The sequence below is a fragment of the Myripristis murdjan genome, chromosome 14, assembly GCF_902150065.1.
Source record: "Myripristis murdjan chromosome 14, fMyrMur1.1, whole genome shotgun sequence".
Classification (NCBI taxonomy): domain Eukaryota; kingdom Metazoa; phylum Chordata; class Actinopteri; order Holocentriformes; family Holocentridae; genus Myripristis; species Myripristis murdjan.
Genome location: NC_043993.1, coordinates 13,566,821 through 13,580,999, shown reverse-complemented (window position 1 = coordinate 13,580,999; position 14,179 = coordinate 13,566,821). Strand labels below are relative to the sequence as shown.

Genomic DNA, 14,179 nt, shown 5'->3' with positions numbered 1-14,179 from the left:
GGGGGTTCACAAATGCTAGCCCTACAACTACAGTGTCATTTAGGATAAAGTTTGTAGCAACCGTGATCATGCTCATCATCAAGCCTGCAAGGCTTTACTGCACTAATCACTGCAAAGTTTAGATGTTTTAATTAGAAACCAGTCGCCCCTAGAATTGTTGAATTATTTATATTATTTTACCTGATGCCAGTTCACATTTACATTTCATATACTTTGTACAAGATTTTTCTAAAGTTGAATGAAGCACCTCAAAAACCATCTTACCTTGTCAAAATGCACACCATTACAGGCAATTTCATAAACGCCCACCAAAGGCTCTACTAAGAAAACCAGGCAAAAAATCTGCAGTTTGAAAACCAGCCGTGGTGCATTACCACAGTTCAGCTGTGAGAACGATGGCTTGAGAACTCATGATCCATAAAATAAATAGCTAATGATATGCATTCTGAGGACGCCTGAACAGAATTTATTCTAATGCTGCTTATGCCACGTTGACTCACATGCTGTTATCTCCAGCCACACATGAGAAAAATTTTGCTCCTCCCATTTCTGTGTGTGAATGATTTCAGGCCAGTTCAGTATGGTACCGTGAAGCTCAGTTTGGCTCAGCGGGGTAAAAGGACTGCTAGCTTGAGGTCCATAACAAAGGACTAGTGTAGGCCGACTGCTTGAAACTACAGTTCCCTAGATCCTTTGCTTGCCCCCTGTAGATTCTCAGTTTTCAGGCCCTGCTGCCCTGGCAGCGCCGCCTTGATAAAGCTTGTTGTGTGGGTTTCAGATCTTGGCCTCTGTGCTTGTGTGATCTAGAGGTTGAAAAGAGGAGCGGATCCTGTGGGCTTCATTGACGCACAGGTGACCAAATGCCTTGTTGTACCACTCTGGAGACCGGCCCCTGTAACAGCAACAACACACATGCATTAATAATCAACTTTCACTTTAAACACTTCCATTCACTCTCTGTCCCACATTTAAACCATGAAAACCACACACACCTGAGGTCCACTCTGCAGATGTGTGTGAGCCTGGTCTTCCCAGTGCCACAAGGCTCCAGGAGGTACTGGGACTCCAGCACAACGCCCCTCACTGCACCCATGCGGGGGCTGTCGTCGTGTTCGACGGACACACACACCAATGCACAGGAGCCCTTACACAGGTCTGTGCGCCAGGATCTGAGGAGGCAGAGGGAGAGACACAGAGGAGGTGGCTTCAGCAAGGAATTAAGTGGAATTTTTTTTAGAAATATCTATGTTTTTTTATTGTGATTGTATCATTATCCTTAGTCTGAGCAGCAACCAAAAAACCTTCAAGTATTGATTTTATAATGATATGAATTTTGAAAAATAAGCACATCTTTGCATCTTAGTGTTCTTTGTGAAGCTGTAATCAGCAAATGTTTGGCATTTTTACTTGATGAATGACAAAATGCCAAACAATCAACCAGTTACTGGAAATTGTAACGGATTAATTTTCCACCTGGAGGAGCGTTAATTTTCCAGTTACAGAACCACAATGGAAATGAGTCGGTAGAATTTGTGTGTTCATCCTCATAAGAAATTGTTTGTGATGAATGTACTGTTTGGAAAACAGGGTCCAGCTCTACATGAGATTTCAACTTTCTTTTAAATAAAAATCAAGCATTCAATCAACTGACTGATTGATTATTCGACTAATTTTTTCAGCACTACTGTTCACTGAAGTTCAGTTATAAAGTAAACATGGAATAAATAAATACTTGAAATTCAGTAACTTAGTAACGAACCTTAGTACCACATAGTCACTGCTGGGCAGAGGTGCCATGCTGTGGCAGGAGTACTGGTACACATCGGACTGCTTATCCAGCGTCTCCAGAACCTTCTCCTGCAGCAGGTCGGCCTGCCACAGGGGGCGCTCCTTCAGCAGCCGCTGCAGCACATCATTGGGAGGGGCCAACACCTCCACACTCACCCGCCACCGCCGCAGTGGGTTCCCATCTCCCACCTTACACACACACACACACACAAACACATCATGATGAAGATGAAGTGTGTAGGTATGTGCAAAAATGCCTTGAAGAGTAATAATAGGCAACATAAATTTGTGAGTATGAGTATATCTGTGTGTGTGTGTGTGTGTGTGTGTGTGTGTGTGTGTGTGTGTGTGTGTGTGTGTGTGTGTCTCAGACAGAAACAGGGTGACCGCCTTGCCACTGATGCAAAATTTCATGATAGCATGACATAAAAATTTGATTCCATCCTGGTTTATTTATGGTGTTAGCTCAGAAAACTTTTAAAATGGCATACAGTCAGGTTGCTATAACATATGGGCACACTGTAGAGAAAACATCTAAAAACCATCACCTAATGCAGTGAATGTGTGAAACAAGATACAAACTACATTCTAGTACATTTCTGTGAAATGGCAAGCTTGTAAAAATCACTAATATTCCATAACCTCCCCAGAAATTATAGTGTATCAAAATCCTCCCACAGCACAACTCTATAAATCCCATAACCAGTGGGAATCCTGCATCAGAGAAACTATGCATCTTATTAATCAGCACCTTTTTAGACGCCAGCTCTGTATGATCAGCAGTGGAGCGGGACACCCAGCCTTTGCTCTTGTCTTTGGCCTCTTTCAGCAAGCTCTGGACGAGCCCTTCAAGGTGTGCACGGTAGGACCCTTCCTCTTCCTCATCCTCCTCGTCCTCCTCCACCTCCTCTTCGTGAGCCTTGCACAGCTCGTCCAGCGGGGGCGCCAGCAGCTCAGCCTCCATGTAGGAGTTTCTAGACTGGGTCACCATCTCCTCTGGGATCTGAAGTACAGCAGAACACACATCACATCACATCACATCAGCAGTGGCCTAAATACTGCCAAGTCTCCAAGGCTGCAAATGCTAAGACAAATGCTTATACAAGAATGAGACGTCAAAACTCTGAGAGAGATCACTTCCACGCTTGTAAGGTAGTAGATAGGACAAAACTAGAACAATATGTTGCAAAAAATAACATTTTCAGCCCACGGTCTCTGTCTTTAAATATTGGATGACATCCTCTAGGTAAGGATGATATATACTGGAGTGTTTTGGAAAGCAGCTCATTTTATTTAAATAAGTCACAGTAAATATAACCAACTAAATGAATTCACATCTGTCTCACTCTTGTAAGATTGCAACCTAAAAACAACAGTCTCGCACATTATACAAAAAAGCAACAACAATACAGCTGGAACTGGTTGAAAGCAATATCCGTTTCAGCTGGGGTCATTATGACAGCACTTTCAGTAAAATCAAACATAAAGCCTGACCTGAAATAGGCGCTGGCACTCAGTGATCATGTGAGCCAGGCCCTGGGTGGCAGCCAGGTTCTCACTCAGGTCCTTCTGATCGGGACGTCCCGTGGTGTACTTCCTCTGGATTGACCTTGAAGAATAGGAAGTGTACAGTATATTTAGAATATAGAAGTTGCCACAAACTCATTGTCTCTATAAAAATAAGATGAAAATGTAAAGAAAATAACATTTTATTGTATAACATGTTTTGTAGGACTACATGAGCAATAACCGAAGTAACTAATTCTCATAACAATTACAATAATACCAGTGCAATTATCGTCATTTTCATCATAATTATAATTAAAACAAGAGGCAGGCACTTGAAAATAGCAAAGGAAAAGGGATAAAAGCATTGGTGAGTCCATTTTACAGTCCATTTAACGCCTTTCTTTAGAGAATGTTGCACAACCCACAAACTGTAATGACATAACTCTGTCTATGTGGCCATCAATATGTTTGTCAGTTTATATATAGCCATATGTACATGCATCTTTGTGTTTACATGCAAGTTTGTGTCTGTAAGTGTGCATACCTCGGTGACAGCATCTCGTTCTTCAGTATGTTGAGGTGAAACAGCGAGGGACCCAGACACACAGCCAAGTTCATCGGCGTCATCTGGTTCTCCTCCACCAAGGAAGTGACATCATGCAGGAAGTAGAGCAACGTCTGCAGCACTTCCCTGTTCTCATCCGACATCAACAAAATGGCCGCTCTCACAGCCTGAAGCCTCTGCTCCTTTGGGACATCTACAGAGAGGAGGAAGAGGAAATGAGGAGCAGAAATTACCATTAAAGTATTTCATATCAAAGTGCGTGCCTGTTGGACTTCCAGAATTGGCCCACCAGTAGGCCTATGTTCATGTTGGAGCACTTTCTCTGTGTGGGTTTCAATGGAGCAAAGAACAAAATATACTGACAAGTAAAAGTACTGACAAGGGAAAATGAGAAGTAGTATGTAACAATTATTGTCAGACATTTAAGATAATAAACATCCTACTTGCACATAAATACAGAATCTTGTGATTGGGCACATTTTTGCCGCTATTGAATCCCAGTATTTCAATTCACAACCACACTCTTAGAGATAAATGACTTCTCAATAGGACTCTGAGCACTCCCTGGTGAGATGGAGCATGATTATCTGGCTGCAAGGCGACTTACACTGGTATATGTGCAGGAAGGTTTCCCCAAGCTTGCTGGTGAGCAGAGGTTCAGGCAGATCTCTGAAGAACTGTTTGACCATGTCAGCCACGTCGTAAGCCGACTGGTCCTCGTAGCTCACAGAGTCAGGAGACAGCTCGCACTGCTGCCTCAGGGCCTGAATACGAGACTTCACACCCGATTTACGGAACAATCCCACCTGATTAAGGAACAAGAGCGGGAAAAGAGAAAGAAGAGACAGACAGGATGAGTGGAATGGATGAAATAGGTGAAAGGGAAAGGACTACTGTATGACAGGGGATAAACACACACTTAAAATGGTGCTTATTTATTGCATGTCCGCCAGCTTAGTCATATTTAAACTGCAAACAATCAACACTGAAATAAGTTTAGCATGAAATGAATTTTTTTTTTTTGTGATTATCTGCTCACCCTCATGTCACTTAAAACATGGTGATTTTTGTGAAATAGAAAGTAGAACAAATCACTGACAATGACGCAAATCTAGATTGAGATAATGTGATAAATACTGTTCTGTTAGACCCATGATTGTTTGACTTGGATTATGCTGCAGGAGCTGTTTGGAGAAATGTTTTGGTCAATTTTTTTGCCCATTTTTGAAGTCTAAAGAACCATTCCCCAGCCATTTAATTTGCTGTGGAGAAGGCTAACACTGTAACTCGCTGTGTGTTATGTGGTCATGCAAACTTCACCAGTGTGTTTCAACTGTCATTTTGGGGTGAGCTATTTGTTTGTCACTATGGCTCAAACAGATAAATCTTTGGCTATCTATATTGGTCTTGCTATGTATCCAGTCCTCTTTTTAGGGAAAGAAAAAAAATCCTGAGACGGCTATTTTGTTTTCACTGACCTGGTCCAGACAGTGTGTCCTGAGGTGGCTGAGGGCCTGCTGTAAACACAGAGGGAGTGGATAACCACAGCGCTGGACATGCACGATAAGTGGAACACCAAACACACTCTTCTCTCTGTAGTCTGGCACCTTCATACGCTTCATAAATTTTGGCACAGACCTGGGAGCATTACAGAGAAAACAATTAGGGCTATGTGTGTTTGTGTGTGTGTGTGAGTGAGAGTGTATGTGTGTGTGTATGAGGCGGAGAGACTGAGAGATCTATGCCATCATTATCTTTCTCTCCATGTGGATGCTGGTCAACAGAATTTCCCTCTTGGGGATAATAAGGATGAACCTCACTAGCCATTAACAACGCAAAGACGTGCCTGTGCATATAAATGTAAGCATGTTTGCATGCCGGTCTTGTCAGTTGCCGCATTGATGGTGCATGCAGTCCTGCTGTTTCAGCAATGACATATAAAAATGTAGAAGAGATTAAAGGGGGAGAGCAGATGTATAGCGATAAAGAGGAAGAAATCGACAGCCTGTCACAAACTGAGTCACAGACATACAAGCAGCTGTGCCAGTTGTAATGACAGAGGCTTTTCAAGTGGTGTGGGAGTTGAAGATGATGTGGTAACAGCAAGGACGCAAAGAGTGTTTGTGCATGCTTTGTACAGTGAAATGATAAAAAGAAAGTCTGATCCACAATTTTTTTTTTTTCAGACAGGGACTTTCTATGTCCAGCTGTCTGATATCACATCCTGTATACATTCTAAATTAAGAAGGAATGTCAGAAATATTACTTAATAAACACACACTGAGTCAAGCCTCAATGTGCATATGCATGTGTGTATCAGTGTGTGTTTATATACCCACCATGTCCAACCATGTTTATTAGACATTGAGTATTTCTCCATGATGGCGGTGAGGCGGAGCAAAGAGAACTTTTGTAGTAAACTGAGCTGGCCTGCTGATTGGCAACTGATCTGTAGCGAAGATGCTGGTTGGCTTAAAGGGTCTGACATTCTGAAACTGGGCCATCGTAGTCTGAGACCGGGAGGAAGTGCATGTAAAGAGATTGAGAGAAAAAGACGGTTTGAGCCAACACAGAAGTTTAAAGGATAGGTTCGGTATTTTTACAAAACAGGTAGTATTAATATGTTGATACCCATCAATTATAACTGCACATAGCACGACCACACTGCGAGCATTTGTGATGAGAAACTTACCGCTCTGCTGCAGCTTTTTACTAGGCCTTAACATAATCCAACAAGGTACTTAGTTTTAAGCCTCAAAAACCATTATAAATGCCGTTTTTGAAAGCTCACCCAAAAAGCAGTTTTATTACCTCTGCCAAAGGAGTTGGATGGCGGCTATGTTTCCAGACAATTCATTTTGTTTGTTTCTTTGTTTGCAGGATATCTGTCAGGATATAGTCAGGAATGGATTTGAATGAAACTTTGCGGAAAGGTTGCTCACGAAGCAAGGAGGAACTGAGTAACTTCTAACACCACATGACCAAAAGGGTGTGTGCAGGTGGGCATGATTAACTCTTGGTGAACATCCAACATGTTGAACTCACATATCTTGGCATTTGCAAAGTGTTGGCAGAGATATGCACTCTACTGAGTCTTTCCTAGTTAAACTTTTATGACAATACACTGCTTGGTATACATCCACACCATTCTGCTGCAAACTCAGGTAATGCTGCATTCACGGGAACTCAGACCTTGGAATTTCCGTCTTGTAAATTTTGACACTGCATTCACAGTGTCAGCTAAGGAAAAGTTTATGCTCTTTACTCTGGTATTTCCCATGGATGAAAATTCTGAGTTTTTTTCTTTTTATAGCATTAATTTATCCCAAGCTGACGGCATGACAGCCGTGTTGTTATAGGTTGGAATTTTACAAGATGGAAAATCTGAGGTCTAAATTCAAGTGAACAAAGCATTAACCACAGCAGAGCAGTGTGGATGTATACCAGGCAACTTTTACCAACTGGTTTTTGGTGGATAGCTTCAAAACATATTTGACTGTGTCATGACTTTCCCTTTTTGAAAAAGGATATTCATCAATTTTTTGAGGCTGAAAACAAGTGCCCTGTTGGACAGTGATGAGTGCTAGCAAGAAGCTGCAGCAGAGCGGTGAGTTTCCTGTCACTAAAGCTAGCAGTGAGTTTGTGTTATATACAGTTATAAATGATGGGTATCAACATTTTAATATAATCTGGCTTGAAAAATACTGAATCTATCCGTGAACTTGGTTCATTTGAATGGCTGGACAGATCCTCACCGTGGTCTGGTTAGCGAGGCTCCCACTCCAGAGTCCCGCCTCTCACGGCTGGTCCCTGTAGAGTCAGTGTCATTCAAGGAAACCCCATCTCTATCGCCTTCACTAGGGGTGGTCCTGCCCTCCCCCTCCTCCTCCCCCTCTCCCTCCCCTGTCTCACCCTCAGGCAACACACTGCGAGTCCAGTGGTCCACAATCTGCTGCAAACCGCTGACGTGCTGGATGATGTCATCCAGGTGAGGGAACAAGTTGTCCTCTCTCTCAAAGTCCATCAGATCTCCCGTGCTGGCGTACAGGTGGGACCCCGGCACATTGTCATAAACACTCACCCTGCTGCCCCGCGGAGCTCCCGGACAGGGCTTGGACAGGGGTTTCCCAGACCAGGGCTCACCCAGGCAAATGTTGGGTGGAGAAGTTTGTGACTGTGTCTGGTTGGCATTGTTTCTGTCATCAGGGGATGGAGCCAGGCTCTCTATAGACAGAGCTTTTGGAAAAGTGCCTGGCTTGTGGTCTTTAGGGATGTGAATGAGGAGGTTTTCATAGGAGTGGAACTGGTTTCTGCCAAACTGGCTCTGTCCTTCAGTTCTTTTGCCCTGAGAAGGCAGCTCCATGTCTTCTAGATACACACTCCCTCTCTTACTGGCAGGGCGGGGCCTTTTATATGTATTCTCCTTCACACTGGGGGCCACGGTCTCACTGCTGGGACTCATGTTCACCACTGTTTGGTCTTTACAGTTGTTGCCAGGAGAGACAGAGGACGTGCTGCCATCAGTTTGGTGGTTGTGTTTAGGGCTGTTTTCCAATTGGCTGATGGGGGTACACTGGAGCATCTGTAGGGCCTGAGGTTCCTCCCCCTGTAACACCGGCCCACTGATGACCAGCGGGGGCCTGCGACTCGAGCTTTTCCGTCTCGTCGATGGCCCCCATGTGCGCATTATTTCCATTCGGCGCAAGAACTCCTTGGCTTTACTCCGCCCTCCTTGCCCATGGCGGCTGCTTTTGATCGGCAGGGAGTTGTAGTGCGGAAGTTCCCTGGGAGGTTGGTAGGAAGCGGCAAGGGACGCCATTGAGACAGAGTCAGGCATGGCGGAGGCAGAGTCCTCACTGTGGAGTGAGGAGATTTCTGTGATCTCCTGTTCGCTCAGGTCAGTTAAAACACTCTCACTGCTCACAGTGCTGTGCAGCCCTTCCCCCTGGCCTGTAGGGCTGCTTTCATTGGTGCTGTCCAATAAGAAATCCTGCAGGCGAGACCAGCGCCGGCTGCTCCACTCAAATGTCCATCGTTTACTGATCGCCAGTGGGTCATCCTCATCAGAGTCATCAGCCTGGGAAAGGATGACAGATACAATAAGTATGTCACCCACGGTATTTTCTATCAAGAACGTATCATTACACAAGCAGCGAAACCTGGATAAGAGGTGCAATATTTCCTTCGTGTCACTAGATGGCATTAAAGACAGGAGGCCCTTTGAATAATATGGTGCCACATTTTCAGATGTTGTACAGGATCAAGACAAAGGGGCAGTCATTTAAGCTGTGAGTGTACTATGACAAATTATGAATAGAAAGAACAAATGCATAAGGGGGCACAATCATCGTACTGTACAGTTCCCTCCAAAGATATTGGAGAAGAATGAGTCCATTCATGAAAGCTGATAGTTGACAGTACACTGTGTTCTGTTAGAAAGCAGCAACATAACAACAACAGAAAAGTGTCACCCCATTAAGGTGAAAAAAAAAAAACAAAACAAAAAACACATGCTTTTACAAATTGTCTTACTTTCTTCTTGGGATGGCTGACATCCAGTTTCATGGAGGCACACTTGTTCAGGGTGTTCAGACGTCTGCAACACACACACGTACACAGACCCAGTCAAAAATGCTAGAACTGATGGGTTGGAGGCATTTCTGTCTGCACTGTAACTCCTTGCTCACTTTTACTATTTTATCTCTCACTTTCCTCAACCCTCTCAGTCATTCACTCTCTTTGATCTTCTTTTCTGATCTTCTATTCTTCCCCATCTACTGTCTGTCCCTCTCTTCCACATGACCTCTGTATCCTTGCTTTTTTCCTACACTTTTTCCTACCTCCACTCCCTGGCATCAGCAAGCGTTTCTCCATCGCATTCCTCTCAGACTGATCCTCACCCAAGGACTAGCATTTCTCCACCAAACACAGCCTGCCCTGCCTCCCACCACCCCAATCTGTCTCCCCTCCCTGCTCTTCCACACTCTCAACCCTTGGGGAAAGCCACCTTACCAAGAAGCCTTGCTCTGTCCCCACCTTCCCACCCACTGCCTCCCCCTCAGGGGACTGAAGAGGTTAGTTAGCAGGGTGGTGTCTGTGTTCCTGTCTTTCAAGAAAGGCTCATTAAAAACATGTTTTGGGGCTAACATGTCTATCACAACCTCTGTCACTGGGGATGGTTTTCAGCCTCTAAGGATACAGTGGGAAATCCTCCTTTGTTCAGTGTTTACTTTCCCTGTTCTCCCAAACAGACTGGCAGACTGGGGAGATTGCTTGTTACTACATATAACCAGAAAATAACGGTACACAGAAACAAGCTGTCTGTCCTTCTAGAGGTAAACATTAAATTTGGGAAATATACAGTAGGATCCATTGTAGTGCCCGCCTCTCTTTGGTTTGTACAAACAATTCCCCGTGGTGTTGAAGGAACATCCATCCAGACTCAGACTCAGAACTCTGCAACGGCTGTATGTGTATGAAGTCTTGAACATATGCATAAGTAAACAATCAAAATTAACAGGCTTCAAAGATAGAAAAATAATTGTTGTGACATTTTGCAACAGAGTCACATACCTACTCTGTATCTGCTTGTTGCAGTGCTTCACTGAATGCTTATATTGAGGCAAACATGCAAACGCAGGATGCCAAGTTTTTGTGGTTGCACTGTTGGAATGGAAGCAATCAAGATGTCTTGTGTATCATTTTATACACATTTCCTTGTAATTCAGCATGACATAGCTGTTATCTTTGGAAACCTTGGGATCTCGACTAGAATTTAAAATGAAGCTTTCTTAGTTTGTATGAAGCTCAGATGTGCAGCATGCATTTGTAATGCTGAACACAGCAGTGAGGAAGAATTGAAGTCAGTTTTTCATTTATCTGACAAAGATTATGGATTTTGGAATATGTGTCTGTCAGAGCTGTGTGTGAAAGCCAGAGAGCTCATTATGAGCCTCTGAGCCAGTTCTCAGGGGGTCTAATGTGTATTCCCTCACAGTATAGCTGTCAGGAATCACTAACACTGTCATTACCACACCCTCCTCTCCCAAATGCATTAGTAGTAAGTATGTTGGTGCAACCAAAAAAAGGAGTGAGAAAGAAGAAAGGAGTGATTTACCAAGGTGAGAGCGTGACCAAGAGACATGTAACACAGACAGATCTTAGCTGAAGTGTGCAAAAAGGTTTAAAAACACACACACACACAGCCATCTGGTAGTCTAACGTTGGCATCCTCTGTATCCCCCACCTCACCCCAAGCCCCCTCCCCATTTCCCTCACGCCTTAGCCCTCCTGCCTTGCCCCCTGAGGGTCTGTGCTCTTTGAATGGGAGATCAGAGCATGTCAGAGGGGTGGGGGAGGTTGGGGGTGGCGGTGGGGCTGACCAGATCAAAGCTTGTGAGTTGGAGGGGTAGACAGGGACTGAGAGTTCATTAAGGGTCGGGGTCAGGCGTCTGATGATTAGTGGTTAGTGCCGGGCCGCAGGGACGGATCATGGTGCAGAACGGAGAGAGAGACGAAAGGGATCGATGAATCAATGAAATGGCGGCTGTGGAGTGGAATTTTTTTGGAGGGGGGCAGGTTTCTTAAATGTATGCATTGAAATTGCAGTAGACACAAAGAGAGAAGGGGTGAGTGTCCTTACCGACATAGGGGTTCGACCAGATCCCTGTCCAAGAAGTCATGGTCCCTTTTCACCGCCGAAATGTCAATTGGAAACTGGGAGTCTGAGTGAGAGAGAGAGAGAGAGAGGGAGGGAGTGAGGGAAAGAGAGAGATAAAGAGGTTTACAACATGCTAGTTAATGACTGACAGGAGCCAGCAGTGAATGAAGCCTGTGATGTTTAGCACACCTGCTGCCACTACTGTTCACACCAGTCATCTGCCACTAGAGTAATAAGTCACACACAGACATGGAGGGTTTGTCTCATTTGAAAGGAAGCTTCCTAATTAGGGAGCATTTGAAGGAGGCATGACCGCTCAGGACCGACTCATTTCATCTTCACGAAGTTCTGCAAAAATTTAAGGAAACATCAAGGCGTTCCTTCGCTGTGCTGATGTCCCATAAGACTGTGCAGTAAGCGGAAAAAGCCCCTTCATCCAACAACTTTCACAGCAGATGGAAATGTCACTTAAAGGCGAGTTTGGAATTACAGTTTTGTAAATGTAAACAGACCCACATCAGTCCTGCTCTTATACATTCTGATTTAAATTAATCAGTGCTCAGTTACTTGCCCATGTTTTTTTTTTTTTTTTTATTGTTCATACTGTAATGTACCTTGTCTGCTAGTCATCCTACCAGAAGTAATCTAAGTGAATATTTGCTAGCTGTAAGGTCTCATTACCAGATTTTGATTAAAATATTTTTGCTTATTACATTACTACATCATCGTCAATATTATTGCCTATCATCACTTGTTTCGTGAAAACCTTTGGACAAAATACATTCCTATGGGGTCCCCCGGGATCACATGGTAGAAAAAATAAATCTAAGTGCAACACACTCTACAATCTACAAATCTGTACACACAGATTCATAAACTATACCATGGAATAAGGAATTAAACCATGCTCTCAAATTACCTTTTCCTGCAAGGAGAACATATCTAGTGCTATTCAGATGATGATACAGCATCAGCCAGGTAAATATAATTTATCCAAATTTAAGGATATATTTAATGCCAATATTATACAACATTATTGTGCTTTGTATATTTCAAATTGTAAATTGTCCTCTTCATTCTTCACTGTCAGTCTGTGGGTATAGATTTGTAAATCCAAGGGCATAGTTTATAAATCTGAAGGCACAAATATGTGTATACACATTTGTGCATACACATGTATTATTTTTTCTGGCATATGACCCTGATAGGGTTCCCTACATTCGTAATACGTAACAATCCTGACTAGGAACAAAGGTGATAGGACACTTCCTTGCAAATGAGACAGACCCATAGACACATACACTCACACACTCTCACAAAATTGTTAACCCCAAAATAACTTAAATTCCACAGACAGCCAAACTTAAAGAATGACTCAAGCATTTTATTTTGGTGATTCTCTGTGTGTGGTGGTGGACTGCAGACCTTCTGTACGCTGGGAGCACGCAAAGCCACACAGTCACACAGGCCTGCATCCATAACCTGACATTACTGGAGCTCAAAAGCGGTTCTCAGAGAGGCGTAGGGTGAGCTGCTAAACAAGGAGCAGCGCGTTTAAGAGCTACTTCTTAGATTACTGGGGCCATTTCCTGTTTGTGCCTCAACTATACGAGACAAGATAATCATCACATGAATGCCTCTGGGTTTTCCAAAAAGGTGAGAAGGAAGCAGAGAACGATGGTGGATGGAACGAAGGAATGCAATGAAAACAAAAGACAAAGAAAGAAAGAAAAAAGAAAGAAAGAAAGAAAGAAAGAAAGGAAGAAAGAGAGGCACTGGTTCTGATATCAAAACCGGGGTGGAGGATGAATAGAATTTGAGTGGTGGATGAGCGGAGGATGAGGAGAGCAGAGGACAGAGGGAGGAAGGTGGAAGAGGGGAGAGAGAAAGAGAAGCTGTGAGAGTCCCAGCAGTGATAACAAGGCCTTTCCCATGACCCCTCCCTCTGGACAGGAACTGGAGCCTGGAAATAGACCACAGCAGAGGACCGGGACAGAGGGATGGAGGGATGGTGAGGGGAGAGAGAGAGGGAGAGAGAGAGAGAGAGAGAGAGAGAGAGAGAGAGAGAGAGGAATGGACAGAGGATGGATTTGAAGTCTTTGTGTGAAATGCAGCAGCTGTGTAAATGCTGGACACTGTGGCTGATCTTTGTGCATGTTTGTGTGTGTGTGTGTGTGTGTGTGTGTGTGTTTTACCTTCATAGAGCTGGGCGTACTGTGGAAACCCTGCTGCTCTCAGCCAATCACAAGCCTCCTTAGCTTCAATCTCTGTAAAAGAAAAATGAGATCAGACAGGTTGAGTGAACGCCTCAAAATATCGATCACCTATCGGCCCAGTGAATGGTTATGAATTATTAGATGTGTATGGTTGTACTCTATGTACAGCTGCATAACCACAACATGAAAGTACAATTTATTTGGTCTGTACATCACATATCGTGTGTGACATGACAGCCTGGCATTTTTGTGATGTAAAGTCCCTGCAGTATTTACTTAACAATAACATCAATCAACTAATAACATCGTCAACTTAAGCAAATAAAGAGTCAGAGCCAGAAATATAGACTGTACCACTGGGTTTATCCAATTCAGAAGCTGAGATCCCCATCTCAGTATTTCTAACATATGTGGAGGAACATCTCAGTGTTAAATTGTCCT

General features: G+C 43.7%; 1 protein-coding gene across 3 annotated transcripts in view; it reads right to left on the bottom strand.

Moving 5' to 3' along the window:
• Window positions 1-335: 335 nt before the first annotated feature.
• stard13a (StAR related lipid transfer domain containing 13a) overlaps window positions 336-14,179 on the bottom strand; it is a 62,531-nt gene continuing 48,687 nt past the window's right edge. For all 3 annotated transcript variants that reach the window (XM_030068620.1, XM_030068621.1, XM_030068622.1), the window contains 13 exons: window positions 13,718-13,789; window positions 11,505-11,586; window positions 9,395-9,458; window positions 7,618-8,939; window positions 6,202-6,372; window positions 5,341-5,500; window positions 4,470-4,668; window positions 3,842-4,055; window positions 3,283-3,397; window positions 2,540-2,791; window positions 1,760-1,977; window positions 993-1,169; window positions 336-892 (listed from right to left, as the gene is read on the bottom strand). In XM_030068620.1, coding sequence (XP_029924480.1) covers window positions 775-892; window positions 993-1,169; window positions 1,760-1,977; window positions 2,540-2,791; window positions 3,283-3,397; window positions 3,842-4,055; window positions 4,470-4,668; window positions 5,341-5,500; window positions 6,202-6,372; window positions 7,618-8,939; window positions 9,395-9,458; window positions 11,505-11,586; window positions 13,718-13,789 — 3,164 coding nt within the window. In that variant the 3' untranslated portion in view covers window positions 336-774. The remainder of the gene's footprint in view (window positions 893-992; window positions 1,170-1,759; window positions 1,978-2,539; window positions 2,792-3,282; window positions 3,398-3,841; window positions 4,056-4,469; window positions 4,669-5,340; window positions 5,501-6,201; window positions 6,373-7,617; window positions 8,940-9,394; window positions 9,459-11,504; window positions 11,587-13,717; window positions 13,790-14,179) is intronic.